Source organism: Rhinatrema bivittatum, chromosome 5 (assembly GCF_901001135.1).
Source record: "Rhinatrema bivittatum chromosome 5, aRhiBiv1.1, whole genome shotgun sequence".
Lineage (NCBI taxonomy): Eukaryota > Metazoa > Chordata > Amphibia > Gymnophiona > Rhinatrematidae > Rhinatrema > Rhinatrema bivittatum.
In genome coordinates, this window is record NC_042619.1 from 17,880,028 (window position 1) to 17,906,547 (window position 26,520).

At 46.0% G+C, this 26,520-nt stretch overlaps 1 protein-coding gene across 3 annotated transcripts in view; it reads left to right on the forward strand.

Moving 5' to 3' along the window:
* The window catches only part of SLCO2B1 (solute carrier organic anion transporter family member 2B1), a 360,204-nt gene that overhangs the window by 127,456 nt on the left and 206,228 nt on the right, over positions 1-26,520 (forward strand). For all 3 annotated transcript variants that reach the window (XM_029602065.1, XM_029602067.1, XM_029602066.1), the window contains exon 5: positions 17,254-17,472. In XM_029602065.1, coding sequence (XP_029457925.1) covers positions 17,254-17,472 — 219 coding nt within the window. The remainder of the gene's footprint in view (positions 1-17,253; positions 17,473-26,520) is intronic.

A 26,520-nucleotide genomic window follows, 5' to 3' on the forward strand; every position in this document is an offset into this window, starting at 1 on the left:
CTACCACCACACAATCTGGCGTTGTCCAAAATGAAATCTTTGTACTGTGGCATCTGATGCAAACGAATAATTTGGCAAACGGTATGTCCTTATCTGGTGCAATCCATGCAGAAGATCATAAGGCAATTATACACAATTCAAAATTTGCATTTCTTCACACTGCATATCTCTCACACTACATAACCTCTCACCTCCCCGATGCCGGCACCAAAAGCTCTACGCGATTGGCGCCGACCTGCCGGGGTCAAGGAGCTCCATGCGGCCCTCGCCTCGACCCAGATGCCCCAGGCACCTCGCTGCATCGAAGTGCCTCAGCCCGCCTCAATCCGCCAAGCTGGAGACGTCATCACCCGCGCCAAAGAGAGTTTTAAAAAGAGGCCCGTGACACAGGCATCACGCGCTGAAGGAGCACGACTAAGGGGCATGCCCCTTAGTGTGCCCCTTTGTGCTGCCCCGACTACCTATGTCAATACCTTCCTGGACTTAACAACCTCCCTCCCCTTCCCCTTCCCCCCTCTCCCAGCCAACACCCCCCCAAAACCCCTAAACTCCCCAGTAACTCACCCATCTCCTCCTCATCCACAGTCTCCTTCCCCCCCACCCACCTTTACCCAATCCAATACCCACCATGGAACCACAGAGGAAAATGCTCATTTTGCCCCGCAACAGATACAAAGAAATTCCAACAATGCCTATCACGACAGACCCCAAAGACTCCTCAAAATACCCATCCTCCCCCTCTCCCACACCACTACCCTCACAATGTTATCATTGATCCTAGTCAATGCTCAATCAATTACAAAAAAACTACCAGTTCTCTACAACATTCTCATCGACAACTGCCCTGAAATCTGCTGTGTAACCAAATGCTGGCTTAAAGAATCTGACACAGCCCTTATAAATCAACTGCCCAAGACACTATATGACATCTACTCATTACCCAGAAAAAAAAAGAAAGAAGGCGGTCTCCTATTTATAGCCCAAAAAAAAATAATACAAATTCAGGTTCCATTATATTAACTTACCACCCCCCTTTGAAATTGCTCTCTTCAAATCTAAGCACCTACAAGTCATACTACTATATGCCCCACCCGGAATCCTAGAATATGACTTATCACGCCTGATTGAAGCCATAACAAACAACATCAATATGTACACTCCAGCCATAATTCTAGGAGGCTTCAACCTACACGTTGATAAAACTCCTCTCCCCACCACTTGTCGACTCCTCCTTGATTCCATGACAGCAATCAGCTTCAAGCAAATAGTAAAAACCCCAACCCAAAGATCAGGCCACACCCTAGATCTCATATTCATAAACGACAAAGTTGAGCTCAAACAACCCCCCTCTACCACAGATCTCCCCTGGTCGGACAACAAACTCATAGAAAACAGATTACAACTGAACCCCATCCACCACGAATGACACAATCAAGCCAAACACATCGAATTCAGCAAGCCCTGCTCCAGTGACGAACTAATCAAAATCTTGCCAGACAACTTAAGATCCTTAGATAAAACCAACACCAACTCCGCCGTCGACTCCTGGCTCGCCATCACCTCAGAAATAGCGGAAAAGAAATGCCCCATTATCCAAAAAGTAATCAAACCTGCCTCCAAATACAAAGCACCATTTATTTATTTATTTATTTATTTATAAAGTTTTTATATACCGCATTATGAGCAGGATCTGGCCATCAAAGCAGTTTACTATGAGACATACACAGTTAAAACAATACTATTTATACCTATAATAATATAAAATTAGCATGGTACACCCAAGGCCTCAAAAACATCCTAAGAACAGCAGAAAAAAAATGGAGAAAAAACTAGAGATGAGCTTCGTTTTTCTGGCTCAGGTCAGGTTTCAGTTCGGACGCTTCATGGGAAAACTCATTTTCCCACGGATCGTTTTTCGGAAAAAACAAAGCTGGAACCCGAAACCGGAAAAACAAATTAAATAAAAAATATCCGAATCGAAAGAAAACCCACCCCAACCCTTCACATTTACTATATTACAACCCCCCACCATCCCGATCCCTCCCCAAGACTTGCTAAAAGCCCTGGTGGTCCGGCGGGGTCCCGCGAGTGATCTCTCCCTCCGGGCCATCGGACTGTCGGGCCTACTAATGAATCAAAATGGCGCCGATGGCCTTTTGCCCTTACGATGTCACAGGGGCTACTGGTGCCATTGGTCAGCCCCTGTCACATGGTAGGAGCAATGGATGGCCGGCACCATCGGGATGGTGGGGGGTTGTAATATAGTAAATGTGAAGGGTTGGGGTGGGGGTTTTTTCGATTCGGATATTTTTTATTTAATTCGTTTTTACGGTTTTGGGTTCGGGTTCCAGCTTTGTTTTTTCCGAAAAACGATCCGTGGGAAAACGAGTAGCACCCGAACTGAAACCTGACCCGAGCCAGAAAAACGAAGCTCATCTCTAGTTTTTTCTCCATTTTTTTTCTGCTGTTCTTAGGATGTTTTTGATGTTTTGGAGGCCTTGGGTGTACCATGCTAATTTTATGTTATTATATGTATAAATAGTATTGTTTTAACTGTGTATGTCTCATTGAAAACCGCTTTGATGGCCAAATCCTGCTGATATTGCGGTATATAAAAACCCGACGAAATCGCCTAATTCGTCGTGGTTCGGGGAACGAGAACCATGAAACAGATTTTCCCCGAACTTCGGGGAAAATTCATTTTTCGGGTTTGTGCAGGGGGGAGGGGCACATTTATTTTTTTAAAAAAAACCCCAACCCTTCACATTTACTATATTACAACCCCCCCCCACCATCCTGATCAAGACTTGCCAAAAGTCCCTGGTGGTCCAGCGGGGGTCCCGGAGCGATCTCCTGCACTCGAGCCGTCGGCTGCCAGTATTCAAAATGGCGCCGATAGCCTTTGCCCTTACTATGTCACAGGAGCCGACCAATGGCACCGATAGTCCCTGTGACATCGTAAGGGCAAAGGGCCATTGGCGCCATTTTGATTCGTAGCAGGCTCGACAGCCAGACGGCCTGGAGGGAGAGATCACTCGCGGGACCCTGCTGGATCACCAGGGCTTTTAGTAAGTCTTGGGGAGGGATCAGCATGGTGGGGGGGTTGTAATATAGTAAATGTGAAGGGTTGGGGTGGGGGTTTTTTTGTTTTTTTTTAATAAATGTGCCTCTCCCCCCCCCCCCCAGCACAAACCCGAAAAACAAATTTTCCCCGAAGTTTGGGGAAAATCCATTTCGTGGTTCGCGTTCTCCGAACCACAACGAATTAGGCGATTTCGTTCAAATTGCCTAATTCATGATAAACGAATGTACATCTCTAGAAAAAAAACAACAATCCAACTCAGAGATAAATACAAAACCATCCTCTACATATGCAAAACAGACATTGACAAAGCCAGAAAAGATTTCTACGCCAGAAAGATACATAACTACCAATTCAACCCCAGAGCACTTTTCACATACATCAATGACCTCATTCAACCCATCAAAACCCCCCAGCCTCCTGACAATCAAGTGATCACTTGTGACAAATTTGCCAACTTCTTCCAGAACAAAAGCCTCAACCTCACCACAAAAAACCCAACCACAAATGAAGAGATTGCAATCCATTCAAGCAGATCTGACATCAGATGGTCACATTTCAAGAATGTAACCTCCACCGAAGTTGAAACCATCATCCGAAAGATGAACCCTGCGTCACACCCAATAGATGCCCTCCCAATAAAAACACTTAAATAAGTTTCCAACATCATCGCTAGGCCCATCGCCAACATAATCAATCTCTCTCTAGATGAAGGCATCTTCCCAGACAAACTCAAATGCGCTGTCATCAAACCAATACTCAAAAAACCCCACCTTGACAAATCTGATGTCGCCAACTTCAGACCCATATCCAACCTCCCCTTCATAGCCAAAACACTAGAACATCAATCAGCAACTCTCAGACCACCTAGAAAACCACAAAATATTCTTTCCAGCGCAACACATCTACATCTACAAATCCTCCCCCCTCGACCTCAGATTCCCTTTACAATTATTCTCATCTTCCCGTCCGATGAGAGCTGCCCAAAAAGGCTCTCTTAAAACACCTCCAATCAAAGCATTCTCAAATAAAAGAGCCTTCTCTACAGTCGGCCCGAATCATTGGAACTCTCTCCCTTCAGAACTTAGACTTGAGCATTGTCCAATTACTTTCAAAAAAAGACTAAAGACTTGGCTCTTCACCCTAGCCTATGCCTAATACAGACGTAATCATTCCTACATACCTGTTGCACAACCACAGACTTAATCTCATAATATTCTTGTCTCATTTAATCGCCTGTTACATGTATTGACTACCAATCTTTACTAACTCTGTTACTTACTTAAGGATTTTAAGTCATTACGAATTCATTGTTTTTATCCCAGTTCTTATCTCCTGTTCTTTGTAAGACTCTCGTCAGTCATTTCATCTGTTGTCTGTAAACCGAAGTGCTTAGTGATTTTATCTCTAGAACCTCGGTATATAAAAATGTTAAATAAATAAATAAAAAACACAGATTCAGGAGCACCCTCAGTACAGAAACCCTACTACTATCCCTCTCAGACACAATCCTCAAAGGTCTGGACATGCCAAAAATACATTCTCATTCTCCTCAATATATCAGCAGCCTTTGATACCATCAACCACAGCATCCTCCTGAGCAAATTAAAAGAAATTGGACTATGTGCCTTTACAATCAGCTGGTTCAAATCCTACCTCTCCAACAGAGCATACAAAGTCAGAACCAACAACACAGAATCCAAGCAAATACCTCTCCCCCACGGCGTCCCTCAAGGATCCTCATTATCATCCACACTCTTCAACATCTACTTCCTACCTCTATGCAAACTCCTATCTGGACTCGGCCTATCATACTACATATATGCCGATGACGTCCAAATCCTCCTACCCATACGAGACACCATTGCAGACACCCTAAAATTCTGGGGCACCCACCTCAAAGCAATCCAACAACTACTAACACAAATGGCTCTCACCCTCAACCAAAACAAAACCAAAATACTCTACATATGCAACAAAACCTCAACTACACCTGACCCCCTTTTCAATACCTGCATAACAAATAAAGAAATCATCCTCACCACAAGAGATCTAGGAATCACAATAGACAGTGAACTAAATCTCAAGAAACACATAAACACCACAATAAAAGAAGGTTTCTTCAAACTCCAAGTCCTAAAGAAAATCAAACCCCTCCTACATCCCAAGACTACAGTACGGCACTACAAGCTCTTCTGTTCTCCAAACTGGACTTCTGCAATGCCATACTCCTAGGCCTACCAGCTTCCACCCTCAAACCACTTCAACTCCTACAAAACGCAGCAGCAAGATCTCTCACCAACAGCAAAAGATCGGATCACGTCACCCCAATTCTCAAAGAACTACACTGACTCCGGATGCCTTACAGGATACAATACAAAACCTTATCCCTCATCCACAAAGCATGATACAGCAACAAAACAGAATGGATGAATGCAGCGCTACACTTCCAAACACCACAAAGGAATCTACGTTCCACAAACACCAGCCTTCTCACCATCCCCTCCCAAAACTAACCCTCTTGTCCATCTCCTGTTCTAGGAGGAACAGGAGATGGACAAGAAGAACACGAGCCAAAGTGAGCTCATAAGTTTTATAGAAATGCACTCCTCACAAGACACCTCCCAGGGGTGTGTCTGAAATCGACTCCACTCCTACTTTCTGACTTGATGATTCCAGTGCCTGTGGAGACACTGATACAAATAGTAAGGGACACGCTTGTGACACACTTACACTCAGTTTACCCCAATTTATAAGGACCTTTGTACTCGTCTCACTGTATCCTAGTCAGGCTGTACAAGTTTGTTTATTTATTTATTTATTTATTTAACAGCTTTTATATACCGATGAACGTTGGGAACATCTCATCGGTTAAAAAGAAAAAAAGTCGCAGCAGGCTTTACATTGAACATAGAACTGGTGGGAAAAGAAGGAGGAAGGGGGAGAGAAGGGGCTAAGGAGAGGGAGGGGGAGAGGAGAAGATCAGGGAACAGGGAATGGAGGTCAATTTGATATAAGATCTCATTCTAATAAGGAAAAATTATATACAGGATGAAAACAAATCAGCATGGCTCAAATGTTAGCTATGAGTGAACCAGAATGAGAGAAAAACATACAGCATGGTTTATCACATAGTTTAATAAGGACATATTGTACATGAACATTTATCTCACATTTATCCCTTATTTATTTCCAACTGCTTTGTTGGAAATCATGAAATATAAGTATGAATAAATAATACACCCATTGTAGCACAAAGAAAACTGTATTCTTTGGGTTTCATGACTAAGCTGCATAAAGAACAGCTATTAACACACAGTATTTCATAAAAATACTGTGCACGAATAGCGAAATTTACTGCAAAATTTACAAAACAAAGAGGCATGGCTATGAAAATATCGCAGCGTGGAATATTTCTTCACAACATGCAAAGTGATAAAATACTGCATGATATTTACACAATATTTTCCTGCTTCTCACGATATTTTCTTGGACTATAAAAGCCTGCCTCCTGTAACTGCTCGTGAGGGTTGGTCAGGCAATAGAGGAAAGAGTGTTGTACCGGAGGTGGACCCTTGGGCCGAAGTGGGGTTGACGCTACCGGTAGGAGGGATCCTACGGGTTCCTACCATCGGCAGGTGGAGTGGGCTGAAGGCCGGAGGCCGGCTGGCGCTTCACCAATACCAGTCCTTGTTCCCCGTGGGTTGAGCCTTTGGGTGCTGGGGCCGGCTGGACTTAGGTGGGCCTCCAAATGTCATCGTTGATGAAGAGGCAGAGGAGTCAGCCCAGAGGCAGCAACAGTAGAAAGGAGAAGTCTGTACTGGACAAGGCAGTGTCCCGGAGCCCCGGGCGCCAAGAGAACCAAAGTCAGACAGGGGGCGCCTGAGCAAGGACAGGCCAAAGCCTGAATAGGCCAAGTCCAGGACAAAGACTGAAGAGGCGTCGTAGAGCAAGCTGGAGTCAGGGCCGATGGCGATCAGGAAGCGGTGGCAAGCAAAGCTGAGGTCTGGACGAGGAGAGAGTCGGTAGCATAGGTGATTCAGAGGTCTGGGCTTGGAGAGGGTCAGCGGCATAGTCAGGCAAAGCAGAGGTCCGGGCTTGGAGAAGGTCTGCAGTGTAGACAGGCAAAGCAGAGGTCGAATCCGAGAAGGCAGTCCAAAATAGATTAGGAATCAGGAACGCAGGAACAAGGAGAACAGGAACAGGAGTAGGCGAGAATCAGGAACCAGGAACGCAGGAGAATCACCAGGAGGCAACGAGTACACGATCATCGTGGAGACTTGTTGCAGGAGACCGGTTGCAAAGGCAATCTTAGGAAGCGGAGTCCGGTCTTAAATACTGGAGCTCCGCTGACTTCATCATCTGGGGCCATGGCCAGGTTCCTGCCATGAGCCCTTCATAAGTGTCACAGAAATGCATGCGCGCACCTAGGGAGGGGCGCGGCGCTGGACGGCAGCGTCTCTCTGCGGGCCACGTGGAGAGGCCCGACGCGGAGCACAGGAATCCGTAGCAATAGCTGAGGCACCAGGGGAGGCTCGAGGACGGAGCTGGCGGCCTACTGCCACCAGGGAAGAGGAACCTGGCAGTGGATTCATCTGAGAGAGGTGAGGGGGCTGAGCCACAGATCTGCTGCGGCCGACTCGCGTAACAAAGAGAGAGGAGACAGAGAGAAGATTTTCATGGATTACCTGAGTGCTTTGCCTTGTGTTTATCAGTTTTCCTCTTTGTTTACCCTTCTCCTTGTCTCTAGTCTATATTTGTGAGTGAAAGACGTGTGCGTACTTTTGTGGTGTCTGTCTTGTTTGTCTGTCGAGCCTTTCTTGTTCAGTGTTAAAAAGAAGAGTGGGTGTGCATGCTAGAAGTGAGGATAGCAAATGGCAGGGGAGTGAGTGATGTGATAGGCTTGTGCATGGGGTGAATGAAGATAGGGAGGAAAGGAGAGAAGGGACATGTGAGGAAGGCAGGATGGGAATGGCTGAGGGAGGAAATGGGCCAGAGTAGTAGTAGGCCTAGAAGTATCAGGAAGTAGCATAAGAGACATAGAGTCATGGAGCATGGAAGTGTTAGTGGAAGAAGAGAGGTGGTGAGAGGAAGGCAGAAAAATGAGGAGATTGGAGGAAAACAAGACAGGGCAAGAGAGCAGGAGGAGGGGAGCAGTCAGTGGGGATGAGAGTAAGGAAGTGGCAACCCAGCCAAGAGGCAGCAGCCCCAACCGCAGGCAGTGGCTATGTGCCTGCAAGTTTTCTCAAGATGAAAACAAACTTCTCATTGAGAGAGTCCTTGCCAATTACAGACAGCTGTTCGGTTGGCAGGCAGCCAAGACATTGAAAGTCATGAACCCAGATCTGGTCCAGAATATTCCTAAAGATTGTTAGCCAGGGTGGAGGCAGGGTCAGCAGTGAGCAAGTGGCACACTAATTTAGAGATCTGAGGGCCAGCCTGAAGACCAAGATCACATAATCTCAAAATATGAGAAAGAGAGGAGGAGGCACACCATGCCCCATCACCTTCTCACCTGTGGAGCAACGCTCACGAAACCGACTGGGTCCAGATGCTTCCGAGGGAGTGGCAGAGGAACTCGACACTGCTTATGATAAGGTAAGCTTTTGGGAAGTGTCTGGGGAGGATAAGGGACAAGAGGTTTATTACAAGTTATAAGATTTTCTTATGACATATCAATTGACTTATAAGCTCTTCTACTTGTTTTTACAGGATCCAGCACCTGCCAGGTTACGAGGGAAACTGTGCAGGAGGAGGAGCAGGAAGGAGAGGACCTGCAGGAGACAGAGCATTAGGGCCAGCAGTAGCATACCCATGCAGTGCAGCAGCAAACAGTCACATTGTTACAGGGTCTGAACAATCTTATGGCGGCAGTCAAATTGGCCCTTCCCAGTCTGGCATCCTTCTCTACTACCACCACACCCAGGATTTAGTCAGTCCCAGGCTTCGAGTCCATGGCTGGGGCAGAGTGACAGAGGAATCCCTAGGCAAGAGGCCCAAATGAAGCCACAACCTATGAATGCTCCTTAGGGAAGATGCCCTTCCATCGGGTTTCCTATATAAAGTCATGCTAGCATTGGGCCACCCCTTGCTGAAGAGTCCTTGTGCCAGGGTGATGGAAGGCTGATTGCTGGGCCACCCCTGGCTGAAGAGTCCTTGTGCCAGGGTGATGGAAGGCTGATTGCTGGGCCACCCCTGGCTGAAGAGTCCTTGTGCCAGGGTGATGGAAGGCTGATTGCTGGGCCACCCCTGGCTGAAGAGTCCTTGTGCCAGGGTGATGGAAGGCTGATTACTGGGCCACCCCTGGCTGAAGAGTCCTTGTGCCAGGGTGATGGAAGGCTGATTGCTGGGCCACCCCTTGCTGAAGAGTCCTTGTGCCAGGGTGATGGAAGGCTGATTGCTGGGCCACCCCTGGCTGAAGAGTCCTTGTGCCAGGGTGATGGAAGGCTGATTGCTGGGCCACCCCTGGCTGAAGAGTCCTTGTGCCAGGGTGATGGAAGGCTGATTGCTGGGCCACCCCTGGCTGAAGAGTCCTTGTGCCAGGGTGATGGAAGGCTGATTGCTGGGCCACCCCTGGCTGAAGAGTCCTTGTGCCAGGGTGATGGAAGGCTGATTACTGGGCCACCCCTGGCTGAAGAGTCCTTGTGCCAGGGTGATGGAAGGCTGATTGCTGGGCCACCCCTGGCTGAAGAGTCCTTGTGCCAGGGTGATGGAAGGCTGATTGCTGGGCCACCCCTGGCTGAAGAGTCCTTGTGCCAGGGTGATGGAAGGCTGATTGCTGGGCCACCCCTGGCTGAAGAGTCCTTGTGCCAGGGTGATGGAAGGCTGATTGCTGGGCCACCCCTGGCTGAAGAGTCCTTGTGCCAGGGTGATGGAAGGCTGATTGCTGGGCCACCCCTGGCTGAAGAGTCCTTGTGCCAGGGTGATGGAAGGCTGATTACTGGGCCACCCCTGGCTGAAGAGTCCTTGTGCCAGGGTGATGGAAGGCTGATTGCTGGGCCACCCCTGGCTGAAGAGTCCTTGTGCCAGGGTGATGGAAGGCTGATTGCTGGGCCACCCCTGGCTGAAGAGTCCTTGTGCCAGGGTGATGGAAGGCTGATTGCTGGGCCACCCCTGGCTGAAGAGTCCTTGTGCCAGGGTGATGGAAGGCTGATTGCTGGGCCACCCCTTGCTGAAGAGTCCTTGTGCCAGGGTGATGGAAGGCTGATTGCTGGGCCACCCCTTGCTGAAGAGTCCTTGTGCCAGGGTGATGGAAGGCTGATTGCTGGGCCACCCCTGGCTGAAGAGTCCTTGTGCCAGGGTGATGGAAGGCTGATTACTGGGCCACCCCTGGCTGAAGAGTCCTTGTGCCAGGGTGATGGAAGGCTGATTACTGGGCCACCCCTGGCTGAAGAGTCCTTGTGCCAGGGTGATGGAAGGCTGATTGCTGGGCCACCCCTGGCTGAAGAGTCCTTGTGCCAGGGTGATGGAAGGCTGATTGCTGGGCCACCCCTGGCTGAAGAGTCCTTGTGCCAGGGTGATGGAAGGCTGATTACTGGGCCACCCCTGGCTGAAGAGTCCTTGTGCCAGGGTGATGGAAGGCTGATTACTGGGCCACCCCTTGCTGAAGAGTCCTTGTGCCAGGGTGATGGAAGGCTGATTGCTGGGCCACCCCTGGCTGAAGAGTCCTTGTGCCAGGGTGATGGAAGGCTGATTGCTGGGCCACCCCTGGCTGAAGAGTCCTTGTGCCAGGGTGATGGAAGGCTGATTGCTGGGCCACCCCTGGCTGAAGAGTCCTTGTGCCAGGGTGATGGAAGGCTGATTGCTGGGCCACCCCTGGCTGAAGAGTCCTTGTGCCAGGGTGAAGGAAGACTGATTGCTGGGCCACCCCTGGCTGAAGAGTCCTTGTGCCAGGGTGATGGAAGGCTGATTGCTGGGCCAACCCTGGCTGGAGAGTCCTTGTGCCAGGGTGATGGAAGGCTGATTGCTGGGCCACCCCTGGCTGAAGAGTCCTTGTGCCAGGGTGATGGAAGGCTGATTGCTGGGCCACCCCTGGCTGAAGAGTCCTTGTGCCAGGGTGATGGAAGGCTGATTGCTGGGCCACCCCTGGCTGAAGAGTCCTTGTGCCAGGGTGATGGAAGGCTGATTGCTGGGCCACCCCTGGCTGAAGAGTCCTTGTGCCAGGGTGATGGAAGGCTGATTGCTGGGCCAACCTTGGCTGAAGAGTCCTTGTGCTTGGGGTTTTTGGATATTGGTGGTGAAGTCATACTAATTGCCAAACATGCTTTCTGTGGTTTTACTGGCAGACAGTTTAATGACTGAAGGACTTGGTAGCTGTGTTGCAGCTGTCACATACTACCATCCTTCTGAGTACATAGGATTCCCTGAAGCTGGTAACAGTGGAAGTGCTCTGTGCAAAGCTCCCAGCCTCCGTTCTTCAGTCTTCGTCTTCTGCATGTGCTTTCCCACATACATTAGCCCTAAAGTGCCTTCAGAACTCGGCTGCCTGCCCCATCCCTCTGGATTGTAACTAGATAGTCTTTATTAGGATTAGATAACATGTTCTATGGACTTTGTACCATCATCTGGTCATAGTGCTTGTGATCTGTTATATGGAGTTTCACTTCTGTTTAATGTGCTCATTGCGGCCCAGGATAAGATCAGAGAAAATTCTTTTCCACTCAATGCATAATTAAGTTCTAGAATTCATTGTCAGAAGATATGGTAAGGCAGCTAGTGTAGCTAGGTTTAAAAAAAGGTTTGGATAAGTTCCTGGAGGAGAAGTTCATAAACTGTTATTAACCAGATAGCCCTGAAAAAAGCCACTACTTATCTCTGGCATTAGCAGCATGAGATCTATCTACTGTTTGGGATCCTGCCAGGTACTTGTGACCTGGATTGGCCACTGCTGGAAACAGGATGCCAGGTTTGATGGACCCTTGGTCTGACCCAATAAGCAATTCTTATGTTTTAAGATGACTTGTTTGCAATGTTTCATTAGCTCTGTGGGCCTGTTGTTGTTGTCTGTTATCTATGGCATAAAACCTGCAATTGTTACAGCAAACCTTGGCTTTTGTCATTTGTCTTCTATCTGTATTGTATTGTTGCAAAGATGAATTGAAAAAGTGTTTGGTTTGCTAAAAAAAAATTGCTGCCAATAAAAAGGTGATCTTTTTTTCACTCTTATGTCTGATCTGTTGTATTGTTCATTAGTGCTAAGGTGTCAGTGAATCTGTGCTCTTGCTTTTTGGGTCCTCCCTTTAACAGTTTCTAGTTGTCTTCTCTTACTCTAACATCTCACTCACTTCCATTCCATGCAGTTCATGTCTTCTCACCATGCCCTCTGCTAACTTCTGAGAGGATGTTAGTTTGGCCTGCTGATGTAAGTCTCTCTTTAGGAAAAGGGTAGCAGAGTATGCTCCCTTAAATGCAGCCACTTGAATCTATCCATGCCTCTAGGTTTGTGGGGCAACCATCCCTGGTTCATCTTCTGCAGCCTACATTGAACATTTTTTTCCAACCTTGTTCTAAGGCTTATATGCTCAGATGCACTGTAGGCTTTCATCATGTGCTGCCAAGGTCCGAAGCATAGTAAGGCATACTCAAAGGCTTTATCATCACTTACCTTGGAGCTCCTCCCCATTCTTACAGAGAGATTAAATTTAACCATCTTTTCATCACTTCTTTAGGTTTCTAACTTTTGCCCCCATCAACACATCTCTCTTACAATACTATGCAAGTCTGGGTAGAAAGTGTCCAGGCCTTCAGTACAGATGTTCAGAAGGGTCCTCCCTAGAACCCCAGCCCATCTCTCCTCGACACATTTCTATCACCATCAAACTGCTGAAACACTGATTGACTGTACACACACAAGAGCCATAAAGCCAGCAATCTGCCACCTATGACCAAGATATCCCTGCCTGTAACAGAAAAATTCCAGATGCTTGGCACCTGGTAGGGACAGACCAACAGGCGGATGGCAAGGGGGTCACAAGTGGCCCAGCTGTTTTCTCTGAATCAGCTGTTTGAGCTACAGGCCCAGTATGGAAAACAGGCAGCAGCCTTGTCAATGTGCACGAAGAGATATGCTATTGGAGAGCTTTTCTTAAGAGATGTTTGTTGCGTCTGTCGGTCTTCGACGGCTTCGCCCCGCTTGCCTCACCTTAATCTCGGCTCCTCCTGCTTACCTGGGCAAGATGGCTACTGCAGCGTCGACAAGCCGACCACTCTGGCGTCCCCAGAATGGCTATGGTGCAGCCTTCTGCCATTGCTCCTCCCAGGTACCTACTAGGGTGCGCGTGCAACCCACGTCTTTGTACTACCATTGGCGCGAACCTCGAGGGCGTTCCCTCATCCTGACGTCACACCATCCAGGTATATCACCTCCTCAGATTTGCTAGCTCGTTGAGTTGGCAAGGGCTCAGATCCGTTCCTATAGGCGCTACTCTGCCGCTTCCGTGCTGCCGCTGGAAGCTCTCCCTCTACCTTTCAGGGTATCAACTAACCTGGGTACCCACTCCTCGGGGGCCCTCTGCTTTATTTCAGGTGCCTTTCAGGGAACAGGTACTCGCTCCTCAAGGGCCTGCTCTCCCTGCCTCGGTGCCTGTACCTTCTACAACTTATCTGGTGGAATTGCATACCTACAGCTAACACCAAGTGAGTACTCTAACTTCTCAGTCTATCTCATCCACAGTAACTCCTCGCTGGGTAACCTGCTGCGGAACCTCCTGATGTCATCCAGGAGAGAAGGGCTCCCTCTACCGAGGTCCCTGAAACTGCAACTCTCTACTGCCACCTTGTGGCCATCTTCAAGCTGTACAATAAAGAGTTCAATTCCGGTGTTTTGTGTATAAGAGTCTAGCCCAGTGCTGTGACTCCTCACGGGGCTCCTCCCCATGGGCGTGGTCATCTCCACAGCACCCAAGAATCCACCAGAACACACGTAATAACAACAGATTGCCAACTCCATGGATCCAGCTCAGCTCACGGCGTTGCAGGCCATTCCAGGCCTGGCCCAGCGGATCACCGAATAGCAGACTACGCTGGAAGGACTGACTGCTGCATTTAATCTACTACACAAAAGGTGAACTCGCCTTCCACCTCAGGTAAAGAAGCTAAACCATCAGAGGTGACGGTCAAGACTACTGTGCTTCTATCAGCTCCCACCCGCTTCTCAGGAGAAGTATGGAGATGCAGAGACTTCCTTAACCAGTGCTGCATGCACTTTGCATTACATCCTGGCCACTTTCCCATGGCCTATGCCAAGACTACTTATATCCTGTTGTATCTAGACGGACGAGCCCTGACTTGGACCTCTTCGCTGTGGGAGCGCGAGGATCCAATTCTTCATGACCTTAAAGGTTTTCTCGAACTGTTTAAATCAGTTTCGATGATCCTGCCCGGTATACCATTGCAGGATCTTCCTTGGTTCACCTGAAGCAAGGGAACAAAACCCTAGCTGACTTCGCTATCGAATTCAAGACCCTGGCGTCTGAATTATCCTGGGACCCAAGATGCCTGAAGACTCTGTTTTTTGAAGGACTGAACTCTCATCTGAAGGACGAACTCTCAGCACGAGAGATGCCTGAGACCTTGGCTGAACTAGTGAAACTGGCAACCAGGATTGATCGCCAGCTTCGTGATAGAGTTCAAGAGACCAAGACTCCCAGGAGATCCTGTCTGAGGACTTATAAATATAAGATGTTAAAGTTACAATACTTAACAAGGCCGAACCAACAAGCTTTGAAAGAGTTTAAAACATCTTGTGTTAGCCTATGGCATTGATCACCATGAATCACCAGCAGCATGTCACCAAAATCACATAACAGTAAAACAGCCTAGAAACCCTCCACTGAGCCATCCATTCCCAAAGAGGTATAATGAAGGAAGGAGTAGAGAGAATGAGACATGATTTAAGGAAGCTTGAACGGTGGTCAAAGATATGGCAGCTGGGATTCAATGCCAAGAAGTACAGAGTCATGCATCTGGGGTTTGGTAATGTAAAACAGCTATATGTGATGGGGGTGAAGGGCTGTTGTGCACGGAGAAAGAGAGGGATCTTGGGTTCATAGTGTCTAGCGATCTGAAGATGGCGAAGCAATGTGATAAGGAAATAGCAAAAGGCAGAAGAATGCTGAGCTGCATAAAGAGAGGAGTAACCAGTAAGAAAAAGGAGATGATAATCCCCTTATACAGGCGCTTGGTGAGGCCTCACCTGGAGTACTGCGTTCAGTTCTGGAAACCGTATCTCAAAAAGCCTCCACTGAGCCATCCATTCCCAAAGAGGTACAGTGAAATTGAAAGGTGAACAGGATCAGTGTGAGGACAGAAACGAAGAAATGGTGGAAATATTAAACAAATACTTCAGTTCGGTGTTCACTAAAGAAGACCTTGGAGAAGGACCATCACTAGTTAACAAGACTGTGGATGGGGGTGGAGTAGATGAAACTCCATTTACAGAAGAAAATATATGGGAAGAGCTAGGAAAACTGAAATGTATGGGAAAAGCTAGGAAAACTGAAAGGAGACAAAGCCATGGGGCCTGATGAGGTTCATCCCAGGATACTGAGGGAGCTCAGAGATGTGCTGGCAGGTCCGCTGCATGACTTAGTCAATAGATCTCTGGAAACAGGAGTGGTGCCGATTGATTGGAGAAGAGCGGTAGTGATCCCGCTTCACAAGTGTGGGAGCAGAGAGGAGGCTGGAAACTACAGGCCGGTTAGCCTCACCTTTTTGGTGGGAAAGTTAATGGAGACTCTGCTCGATGCGAGGCAACATGGATTCACCAGGGGAAGGTCCTGTCCTGTCAGTTGAATCTGATTGATTTTTTTGATTTGGTAATTAGAGAATTGGAACAGGGAAGAACAGTCAATGTGATTTTCTTGGATTTTAATAAAGCTTTTGATACAGTCCCACATAGAAGACTCATGAATAAAATGAGAAGCTTGGGAGTGAGCGCCAATGTAGTAGCATGGATTACAAACTGGTTGGCGGAGAGAAGACAGCGTGTGATGGTAAATGGAACCTACTCTGAAGAGAAAACGGTGTTAAGTGGAGTGCCACAGGGATTGTGTTGGGACCAGTTCTATTCAATATTCAATACATATGTGCGTGCCGCCCTGTAAACCGTTGTGATGGTGCAATACTAAACGACGGTATAGAAAAGATTTTAAATAAAATAAATAAATAATACTTGGGCAACACAAACTTGCTTGGTAAATTATTGCTACAACGCAGACACGTTCTGTAGTATATTAAGTGATTTATCAATATATCTAGAAGGAACAAGCATTGAGTTCATCATTTTTAAGTTAAATCAAAAAAGAGAAAAAAAAGACAGCTGATTGAAACAATTGGCTGATGAGCTTCTCTGTTAATCAGATACTGTGCCAGTCCTGAGGTCTTTTCTCTTACTATAAAAAAACATATAAAATATTTAAAATTGAAAATTGAAAATTTTTATAAATTTGCAACATAAAAATTTAAAAAATTTTTAACGGAAGAAATATTGTGAGAAGTTGGCAACAAAACATTTAACTCCATCAGCTAGTTATTTTTTTGTATTTAAATTGGAAACTAGTTGTTCCCTAATTTGTTCATCTGTGATTATAACAAAACCCAAATAACTACAATGCCAGAGTTATAGTTTGGGTTTTTTTGTTTGTTTCTGAGATATTTTGTCTGTATGTTGCGCAATATTTTACTGTGAGAAGCAGAGGAAGCCCCTCTGCATAATTTGCATGAGATTTATCTGTTTGCATTACAAAATATTCTGCACGATATTGCAAATATTACACAGTGTGATAAAATACCACGCGTTGTATGACTTTTACTATACACTAAGGCTGATTAGTGCACGTAAATGCCTTAATGCAGCTTAGTAAATAAGGCCCATAGAATGGGAGAAGAGCCTTAGTAAAATCAAGCCCCCTTAGATTATGAATCCTCTGAGCAGGGAAAATACCTCCGGTATCTGTCCTGAATGTAACTTGCCTTGAGCTAGGGTTTGGAAAGACACATAATTAAATCTAAAATCCAAGACGCTTGTTTCCTGATGCCATTGCTGTAGAAAAGAACAGTGGATTATTCTAATTTTGTTCTTCAAATCAAATGCCATATTTCTAAAATGTTATTTGCATATGCGTTTATCTTTGTTTAAGCTTGGCTTACAGACATTTTATCCACTTTTGCAGCTGACCGGAGCAATGACACGGACATCTGTCAGCCTGGTAAAATCAATGAAAACGATAGCAGCGTCTGTAACTCGTCTTCTGTGAAAGGGCACAGTCAAGCTATTGCCATCCTATTCATCGGCCAGACTATACTAGGGATTGGAGGGGTCCCCATCCAACCATTTGGTATATCTTACATTGATGATTTTGCCACCAAGCACAATTCGCCTCTTTATCTAGGTAAGACCATGAGAAAGCTTGAAACCTGTCAAAATGGACTGATTTGCTAGACCTAACCCAAGGCAGTAAATCCATTTTTTTAAATAATGCATCGTATCTAAAGCTGAGCGTTCTCTATTTTCAAAGGGAAGTTCTCACAACAAAATGAATCTACCCATTTTATGCAATTACCTGAATTATTTTCAACAGGCTCCTCCCTCCCTCATTATCTTACCGTGAAAATCCTACTCCATTACTCTGTGGGCTAAAGTTCGGTTAGTGGGTGAATATCCTGAGATACTTGCTGTTGGTTTTTCTTTTCCTCATGCTTCAGAAAAAGGTATTCAGCCTTTTATTTTACACTATTTGTTTACTGCCATATTAAAATATTTTTGGCAGGCAGGGAGCATGGCCTCCATAAATACTCCATGTTATATCCCAATCCATGGAGTATTTATGTGAAAGAGGGTGAGCAGGATCCTGGGCAAGCAGCATTGCTGCTGCGCCTTTGGTGCCATGCCTGGTAATGGTTGCCCATGCACACCCGTGCCAACACACCAATGGTCTGACGCATCGATGTCAGAACTGCGTCGGGGACCAGGACTGCTGTTGAGCACCACGGTCACCCTTGACACCATCGAGGTGCCAGGGCGCCCTCGATGCCATCGAGGTGTGTGACCACCCTTGGATAGGGCCAGTGATCATACATTTTCCACTAGCGACAGCCATGATTACAATACTATATAACTTTTAAGAAAAATGGAGATGCTTTTGCAGTAAAAAAAAAAAAAAAAAAGACTGGTATTTATAATGTTTTAAGCAGACTCTAGAAAAAGTTACTGGTAAAAAGAGAATTAAGGTGAACAGCATATTTGGGGGAGATAAGAATTTTTTAAAATTGTGCTTTAGTATTGGGTAGTACTAATAGGGAGTCTTTTTTTTTTACCTTCCTGTGGACCTCCATGTAGTGAAAACCTTTAGGGAATATGCAAAAAATTGGACTCTGATATCCTTCTTTCATCCTAACTAACAATCGGGACAATTCTATAAAGTGTGCTTGGCTGTGCGCACTGTTTAACACGCGTTTGGCCGCATGATTTTGACACATCTCTATTACCCCTTATCGAAAATGCGCGGCCAAACCCTCTGAAAACTAATAGCGCTCATCACATGCAAATGCATATTGATGAGGCTATTAGTCACACGAGATTCTGAAAGTAAAATGTGAAGGTCTAAAATGTGTACAGAAAGGAACCAAAAATGTAAAAAAAAAATAAATTTTTTTTAAATATGCTGGTCGGTCCGGTTAGGAGAACGGACGCTCAATTTTACCCGCGTCCGTTTTCCTGACCGATCGTCGTCAGCAGGTTGGGAAAATCGACACTCGTAAAATTGAGCGTCAGTTTCCTGAACCTGCTGACCGAGCCACCTCTCCTGGGCCAAGGAAGGTGCTAGGGGCGCGCAGTCATTCCCAGTGGCGCATCATCACCCTTTTAGCACGACCCCTCATTTAAATATAGGATTGCGTGCCCAGGAGAGGTGGCTGGGCATGCGTTGGGAGAGCGGGCGCTCAACACAGAGCGCCCGCTCTCCCACGATCCTTTCTGAATCGGCCTATATGTATTGAGATCTGAAGAGGAGGAAATAAAGCCATCATAATCCCACTGAGCTCAATAATCAAAGAATCTTAAAATGACAAATTTATCCAGCAGGATAAACATCCTGCTGGATATCCCCAAATAAAATTATTTGGCTACATTTAGCTGAATAGCTTTAAACCTAACCGACTATCTTTGAATATCACAGTTATGTTTAAAATGCTGATAAGTGTCCATGTCCACCCGCCCGAATGGATTTAAATATCGGGCCAGTAGGCCTGTGCCCCCACCACTGCCCCCCTTCCAGCTCCCAGAAATAAATGCCGGTACTTAGCCAGATAAATCTTGAAAGCAGCACTTACCCAGATAAATTTCGATTTATCTGGCTAAGTAGCAGCACTTATCTGGACAAGTTCCGATTTAGTAAAGCTGCTGCTTAGCCGGATAAGTCTTAAAAGCGCTATTTATCTGGATTGTTCAGATAGCTGGATAAGTCTGGAAAGTGCTACTTATCCGGATAAGTAAGATAAACGGATAAATCTCAAATAGTGCTACTTATCCGGATAAGTAGCAGACTTATTAGTCTGAACTTATTTGGATAAGGAACTCTATTTGAGAGTTATCCATCTATCTTACTAGTCCTGATAAGTAGCACTTTCCAGACTTATCCAGCTGTCAAATCCTGATAAGTGCAATATGTATTTGCGCATTGGTTTTACATGCAGGCGCTTGTTGCAGGATGCATCTATCATATACACAAAGGCTATAAAACACAGGAGTAGAGTTTCATGTGCCCATAAACACGCATATATGGGCATATGCGCGCAGCTGTGTGAAAGTTGTCCTTTTTTTTTTAACTCATTTTTACAGTTTTTGTCTAGCTTTCAGAAGCTACAATCCTTTCATCGGGTCAAAACAAATAGAGCAGGTCAAAGCTTAAATTTGTATGGCCTTAACTTACACGTGAATCACAGATTATATTACAGCAGCCACCCAATTTGAATTTAGATATGTAACTGAATTACTCTCTTAACATAAACAGGTGAATTTTAAAAGCCCTGCCCGTGCCAAAAACCGGCAGATTCGTGAGTATCTCGGCCCAGCGTGCGCAGAGCAGATTTTAAAAGCCACCCAAGTACACCTATATCTCCCGCTATGCGCACAAATACATTTTGCCAAAAAAGGGGCTCGCCCCTTATAAAATTCCCCCTCTTATGCGCTAGAAGCGGCATTTGCGTGCATCCATTATAAAACTGTGTGCACATGTACGCGCGTGCATGTTATAAAATGGCCTCATCCTTTTGCGCAAGCCGGCATATGTGCGTACATGTGCGCCCACTCGCTGATTTTAAAATTCACCTGTTTGGTTTTCTTTAAACTGGATGATAGCCTCATGAGGTGCTTTTCCAAAATTGTAATTGTAATAAGTACATCGAATCTCTCTCCTTTTCCTGCACAAGGAAAGACTTTGCATTGCATTAGATGTCTCTTTTTTAGAAGAATAACTTCTTTTGTTAGAAATGATGTCAGTATGTTGGCTGTAGTAACTTCTCCTTTTCAAAATCAGTTTGCCAGCCTTTTTGGAAGCACAGCTGTGAAGCAGTTCATATGAGGGGTCTGGGTTGCACAACTAAGTCTAAATATGGTGCAACTCTGCTCTTAACTTCCAGCTGCGTGATTTCAAAGGGATGCTTGCAGCTGGACTGAAGGTCCTCTTCTGGACTCTGCTGAGTGCAGGGTGGTGCAAGGGCATTAGGCAAAACTTACAGCCTGCCGCCCCATCAAACCCTCGTCATACGCAATTAAAAATGATGCCTTTATAATAATAGATTTTATATGAACAAGAACTTTCATAGTACAGTCTTCTGAGGGAAAAATATCACTTATGACATGAATGCTACATTTACATGCACTGATGTTGTGCCGACCAGAAAACCCTTCCTGAAAAGTAAAAAGGACCCTTGTCATTGGTATTAGGCCTACGGTAACTTGTATTGGCTGTGGGCTAGGCCTTCAGAAAGCCTAAAGTAAACTGAAATATAATTTCAATATAGTAAATCTCCCATACCAAATAACTTCCAACACCAAATATTGATAACCCTGCTTATGAAAAGGCAGCATTGCAATTATTACACCGGTCCCTAAAACACCAATAGACCTATAACAAAAACAGAAAAAGCCAATCAGCTGTAGATCCCTACACAGAACCTCCACACTAGCAGAACATGTCACCTCAGTCACACCTGCAGAACACAAATAGGCCTTCACCAAATGCAGAACAAAGTGACCATAAAGTAGAAATGCAAACGTGCAGACCAAAACTGAACTGGAAATCTCATCAAACCAGACTCTGTATGTAATGCAACGAAGGAAAAACAGAAACATTACAATTCCTCATAAAACATCAAACAATAAAATCAGGAAATATAAATCAATAGAAGTAAAATCATACTAATAAAAAATAAATGTTTTTAAAAGGCTGATAAATATAATAACATCCAATAATTTAAAACTCATACAGATTTTCCAAAGACCAATAAAATATTTCCAAACAGCAGACATAAACATCACCCAGTGCTTAAAATAATCAGGATAAAAAATCCTCTACTGTCCATACCTGGGATCTTTTGATTTCCAATTGCCCTGAAATTGTCATGAATTAGCAATGGAGAAGGATCGTTGCTCACAAACCTTCTCCTCTCTTTCTCATATATACAGACAGGCTCAATCACAGGAACATGCTCTCTCACACACACACACAGACACACACTTTCGCTAACACACAGAGACCTGCTCTCTCACACACACACAGTCCTGCTCTTACTCAGTTTCTCCATCCTCCCCCTCAGAGGTTTAAGGCTAGCAGCAGCCTATTCCTTCAGCCACCATGGCTGACGAGACTCTTCCTATTTCTTCAGGCTATAGGGGCTGATACTGCTTCCCGTGCCTAATAGACCTTGGCCATGCTCCTCCTGCTCCACTGGGCTCGTGCGCCACTTCCTACGGCTAACCATGGACCAGGGCCAATGCTGCTGCTTCCTATGATGGGCGGGAGCCTCACTGCTGCTCCTCTCCCTGCTCTTGTATATCACGTGGACCTGGGATTGATATTGCCTCTTTCTGCGGCAAGGGACGTGATGTTCTTCCTCCTGCTTCTGGTGGCAACTACATGACCTCTCCTTCTTCCTACTTGTGTGGACTTACACCATACCACTTCCTCTTCCAAGCTGCACAGGCAGGAACAGTGGAGTACTAAGGGGAGGGGGGGCAAGAGGGGGCGGTCCGCCCCGGGTGACAACAGGGGGAGGGGTGCCATTGCTACCAGCAAGAAGATCCCGCAGTGGCACAGAGCAGTGACATGCTGGCAGGGTTCCCACTCCCCGCCAGCAAAAGCAAGGTCCTGTGGAAGAGGCCAGCGGCAGAAGACAAGGCACTGCGGTGCTGTCGGCGTTTCCCGGAGCCATTGGCAGAAGACGAGGCCCTGCGGTGACGTCAGTCTTTCCTAGGAGCCAGCGGCAGAAGATGATGCCCTGCGGTGCCACCAGTGTTTCCCGGGAGCCAGCAGCAGAAGACAAGGCCCTTTGGTGCTGCCAGCAATTCCTGGAGCCGGTGGCAGAAGAAGAGCTCCAAAATGTGTGTGAGGGAGAGACTGGCTCTGTGAGAGTAAGTGCTAGTGTATGAAAGGGTGTGTGTGTGTGTCTGTGTCTATATGAGAAGGTGCCTGTGAGTGTGTGTGTGTGTGTGTGTGTGTGTGTGTGTATGAGAGGGTGCATACCTTAGATTAGAATACCTCCTAATCACACAAGATGGCAGCCTACCACTAAACAACTTTCAACATCCAATGTTCCCCACTTTCTCACCCAAGGTCAGAAACCTCGGGGTATTCATAGACAGCCAAATGACCTTCACAGGCTTCATCAACAACACGGTAAAGGAGTGTTATTTTAAACTCCAAGTTCTAAAAAGGCTAAGACCTCTCCTCCATTTCCATGATTTTAGGTCAGTTTTACAATCCATCATTTTCTCCAAAATTGACTACTGTAATTCACTCCTTCACGGTCTGCCTGATATCTCACTCAAACCACTCCAGCTACTACAGAACGCAACTGCTAGGATCCTCACAAAATCCAACAAGAGGGACCATATAACTCCAATCTTAAAGATACTACATTGGCTCCCAATTAAGTTTAGAATCCTTCATAAACTATTAACAGTCACTCACAAAGCCATACCCAACATCACTCCACTGGATCTTACAATACCTTTGCAACTCCACACCTCTGTCCGTCCAATAAGACTAGCCCCGAGAGGCACTCTTCAAGCATCCACCATCAAGACCTCCTTCAGTAAAAGAGCTATGTCTGCTTCGGGCCCCAAGCTATGGAATCTGCTCCCTCCTGAACTAAGGCTGGAACAATGTCCAATCTCCTTCAAGAAGAGACTTAAGACTTTGTTGTTTGAACAAGCTTTCCCATAACCACTCCGCCTTCGTTTTAGTCCGCATCATTAGTTCACTTCTCCCTTATGAGGCCATCATAGTACTCCCCTATATAATTACCCTGCTTTCGCTCAAGTTATACTGACCCTGGTCCCTATACCTGCTTTTACCTATTTTATGTTATCCAGGTTATTTTCTTCCCTCTTCATTGTAAAACAAGACTCTGTCTCTGTTGTTTTTGCTGGTTGTAATGTAAACCGAAGTGATAATTAACCTTGTTAATTGAACCTCGGTATATAAAAGTTATAAATAAATAAATGTGTAAGAGAGGGTGTCTGTGTGTGTCTATGTCTGTATGAGAAGGTGCCAGTGAGTGTGTGTGTGTATGAGAGGGTGCATGTGTATGAGAAGATGTGTGTGTGGGTATGAGGGGGTGTGTATGTATGTGTGTATGAGAGGATGAGTGTATATAAAAGTGAGTGTATATATATATGAGAGGGTGCCTGTGTGTGTGCGGGGGTAGGGGTGAGAGAGGAAGCATGTGTGAGAGACACAGAGGAAGCGGGGGGGGGAGTGTGAGAGAGAGAGAGACGGAGGAAACGTGTGTGCTGTCTCACACACACAGATACTCAAGCTCCCTCTGTCTCTCACCAAGTGAGTATGTGTGTGTGAGAAAGAGGGCGCATATTTTATTTGTGTCTCTGAGTGTGTGTGTGTGTACCCCCAGTTCTGGACAATCTCAGGGTGATAGATATGGAGAGCAGGGATTTTTAAAATCCTTATTAGTTTTAATTACTGGGTATTATTTGATGTCTGCTGTTTTGAAATAATTTGTTGATGTTTAGGAAATTTTTAAAAATTTGTACAGGAGCTTCTAATTATTGAATATTTTTCTGTTCATCAGCTGTTTTGAAATGTATATTTTTTAGTATGGTTTTACTATTCTGATTGATTTATATTTTTTGATTGTATTGTTTTGAGGCATAGTGATTTTCTGTTTATCCATTGTTGCACTGCATACAGAATCTGGCTTCTTGTGGTTTCAAGTTCAGTTTTTGTCTAAGAAAGAGCAAGAGAGAGGAAGCGTGTCTGTGTGTGTGTGTGTTAGCATGTGAGAGAGATACAGAGGAAGCGCGTGTGTGTGTGAGAGAGATGGAGGAAGCATGTCTGTCTGTGTGAGGGAGGTATAGAGAAAGCATGTGTGTGTGTGTTAGCGTGTGAGAGAGATACAGAGGAAGCGTGTGTGTGTGAGAGAGAGATGGAGGAAGCATGTCTGTGTGTGTGAGAGAGGTATAGAGAAAGCATGTGTGTGTCTGTGTGTGTGTGTGTGTGTTAGCGTGTGAGAGAGATACAGAGGAAGTGTGTGTGTGTGTGTGAGAGAGATGGAGGAAGCATGTCTGTGTGTGGGAGGTATAGAGAAAGCATGTGTGTGTCTGTGTGTGTGTTAGCATGTGAGAGAGATACAGAGGAAGCATGTGTGTGTGTGTGAGAGAGATGGAGGAAGCATGTCTGTGTGTGTGAGAGAGGTATAGAGAAAGCATGTGTGTGTCTGTGTGTGTGTGTGTGTGTGTGTGTTAGCGTGTGAGAGAGATACAGAGGAAGCGTGTGTGTGTGTGAGAGAGATGGAGGAAGCATGTGTGTGAGAGAGGTATAGAGAAAGCATGTGTGTGTCTGGGTGTATGTGTTAGCGTGTGAGAGAAATACAGAGGAAGCGTGTGTGTGTGTGAGAGAGAGATGGAGGAAGCATGTCTGTGTGTGTGTGGGAGGTATAGAGAAAGCATGTGTGTGACTGTGTGTGTGTGTTAGCGTGTGAGAGATACAGAGGAAGCGTGTGTGTGTGTGAGAGAGATGGAGGAAGCATGTCTGTGTGTGTGAGAGGTATAGAGAAAGCATGTGTGTGTCTGTGTGTGTGTGTTAGCGTGTGTGAGAGATACAGAGGAAGCATGTGTGTGAGAGAGAGATGGAGGAAGCATGTCTGTGTGTGTGAGAGAGGTATAGAGAAAGCATGTGTGTGTGTGTGTCTGTGTGTGTGTGTGTGTTAGCGTGTGAGAGAGATACAGAGGAAGCGTGTGTGTGTGAGAGAGAGATGGAGGAAGCATGTCTGTGTGTGTGAGAGAGGTATAGAGAAAGCATGTGTGTGTGTGTGTGTGTGTTAGCGTGTGAGAGAGATACAGAGGAAGCATGTGTGTGTGTGTGAGAGAGATGGAGGAAGCATGTCTGTGTGTGTGTGGGAGGTATAGAGAAAGCATGTGTGTGTCTGTGTGTGTGTGTGTAGGCGTGTGAGAGAGATACAGAGGAAGTGTGTGTGTGTGTGAGAGAGATGGAGGAAGCATGTCTGTGTGTGTGAGAGGTATAGAGAAAGCATGTGTGTGTCTGTGTGTGTGTGTTAGCGTGTGAGAGAGATACAGAGGAAGCGTGTGTGTGAGAGAGAGATGGAGGAAGCATGTCTGTGTGTGTGAGAGAGGTATAGAGAAAGCATGTGTGTGTCTGTGTGTGTTAGCGTGTGAGAGAGATACAGAGGAAGCGTGTGTGTGAGAGAGAGATGGAGGAAGCATGACTGTGTGTGTGAGAGAGGTATAGAGAAAGCATGTGTGTGTCTGTGTGTGTGTGTTAGCGTGTGAGAGAGATACAGAGGAAGCGTGTGTGTGTGAGAGAGAGATGGAGGAAGCATGTCTGTGTGTGTGAGAGAGGTATAGAGAAAGCATGTGTGTGTGTGTTAGCGTGTGAGAGAGATACAGAGGAAGCGTGTGTGTGTGTGTGAGAGAGATGGAGGAAGCATGTCTGTGTGTGTGTGGGAGGTATAGAGAAAGCATGTGTGTGTCTGTGTGTGTAGGCGTGTGAGAGAGATACAGAGGAAGTGTGTGTGTGTGTGAGAGAGATGGAGGAAGCATGTCTGTGTGTGTGAGAGAGGTATAGAGAAAGCATGTGTGTGTCTGTGTGTGTGTGTGTGTTAGCGTGTGAGAGAGATACAGAGGAAGCGTGTGTGTGTGTGAGAGAGATGGAGGAAGCATGTGTGTGAGAGAGGTATAGAGA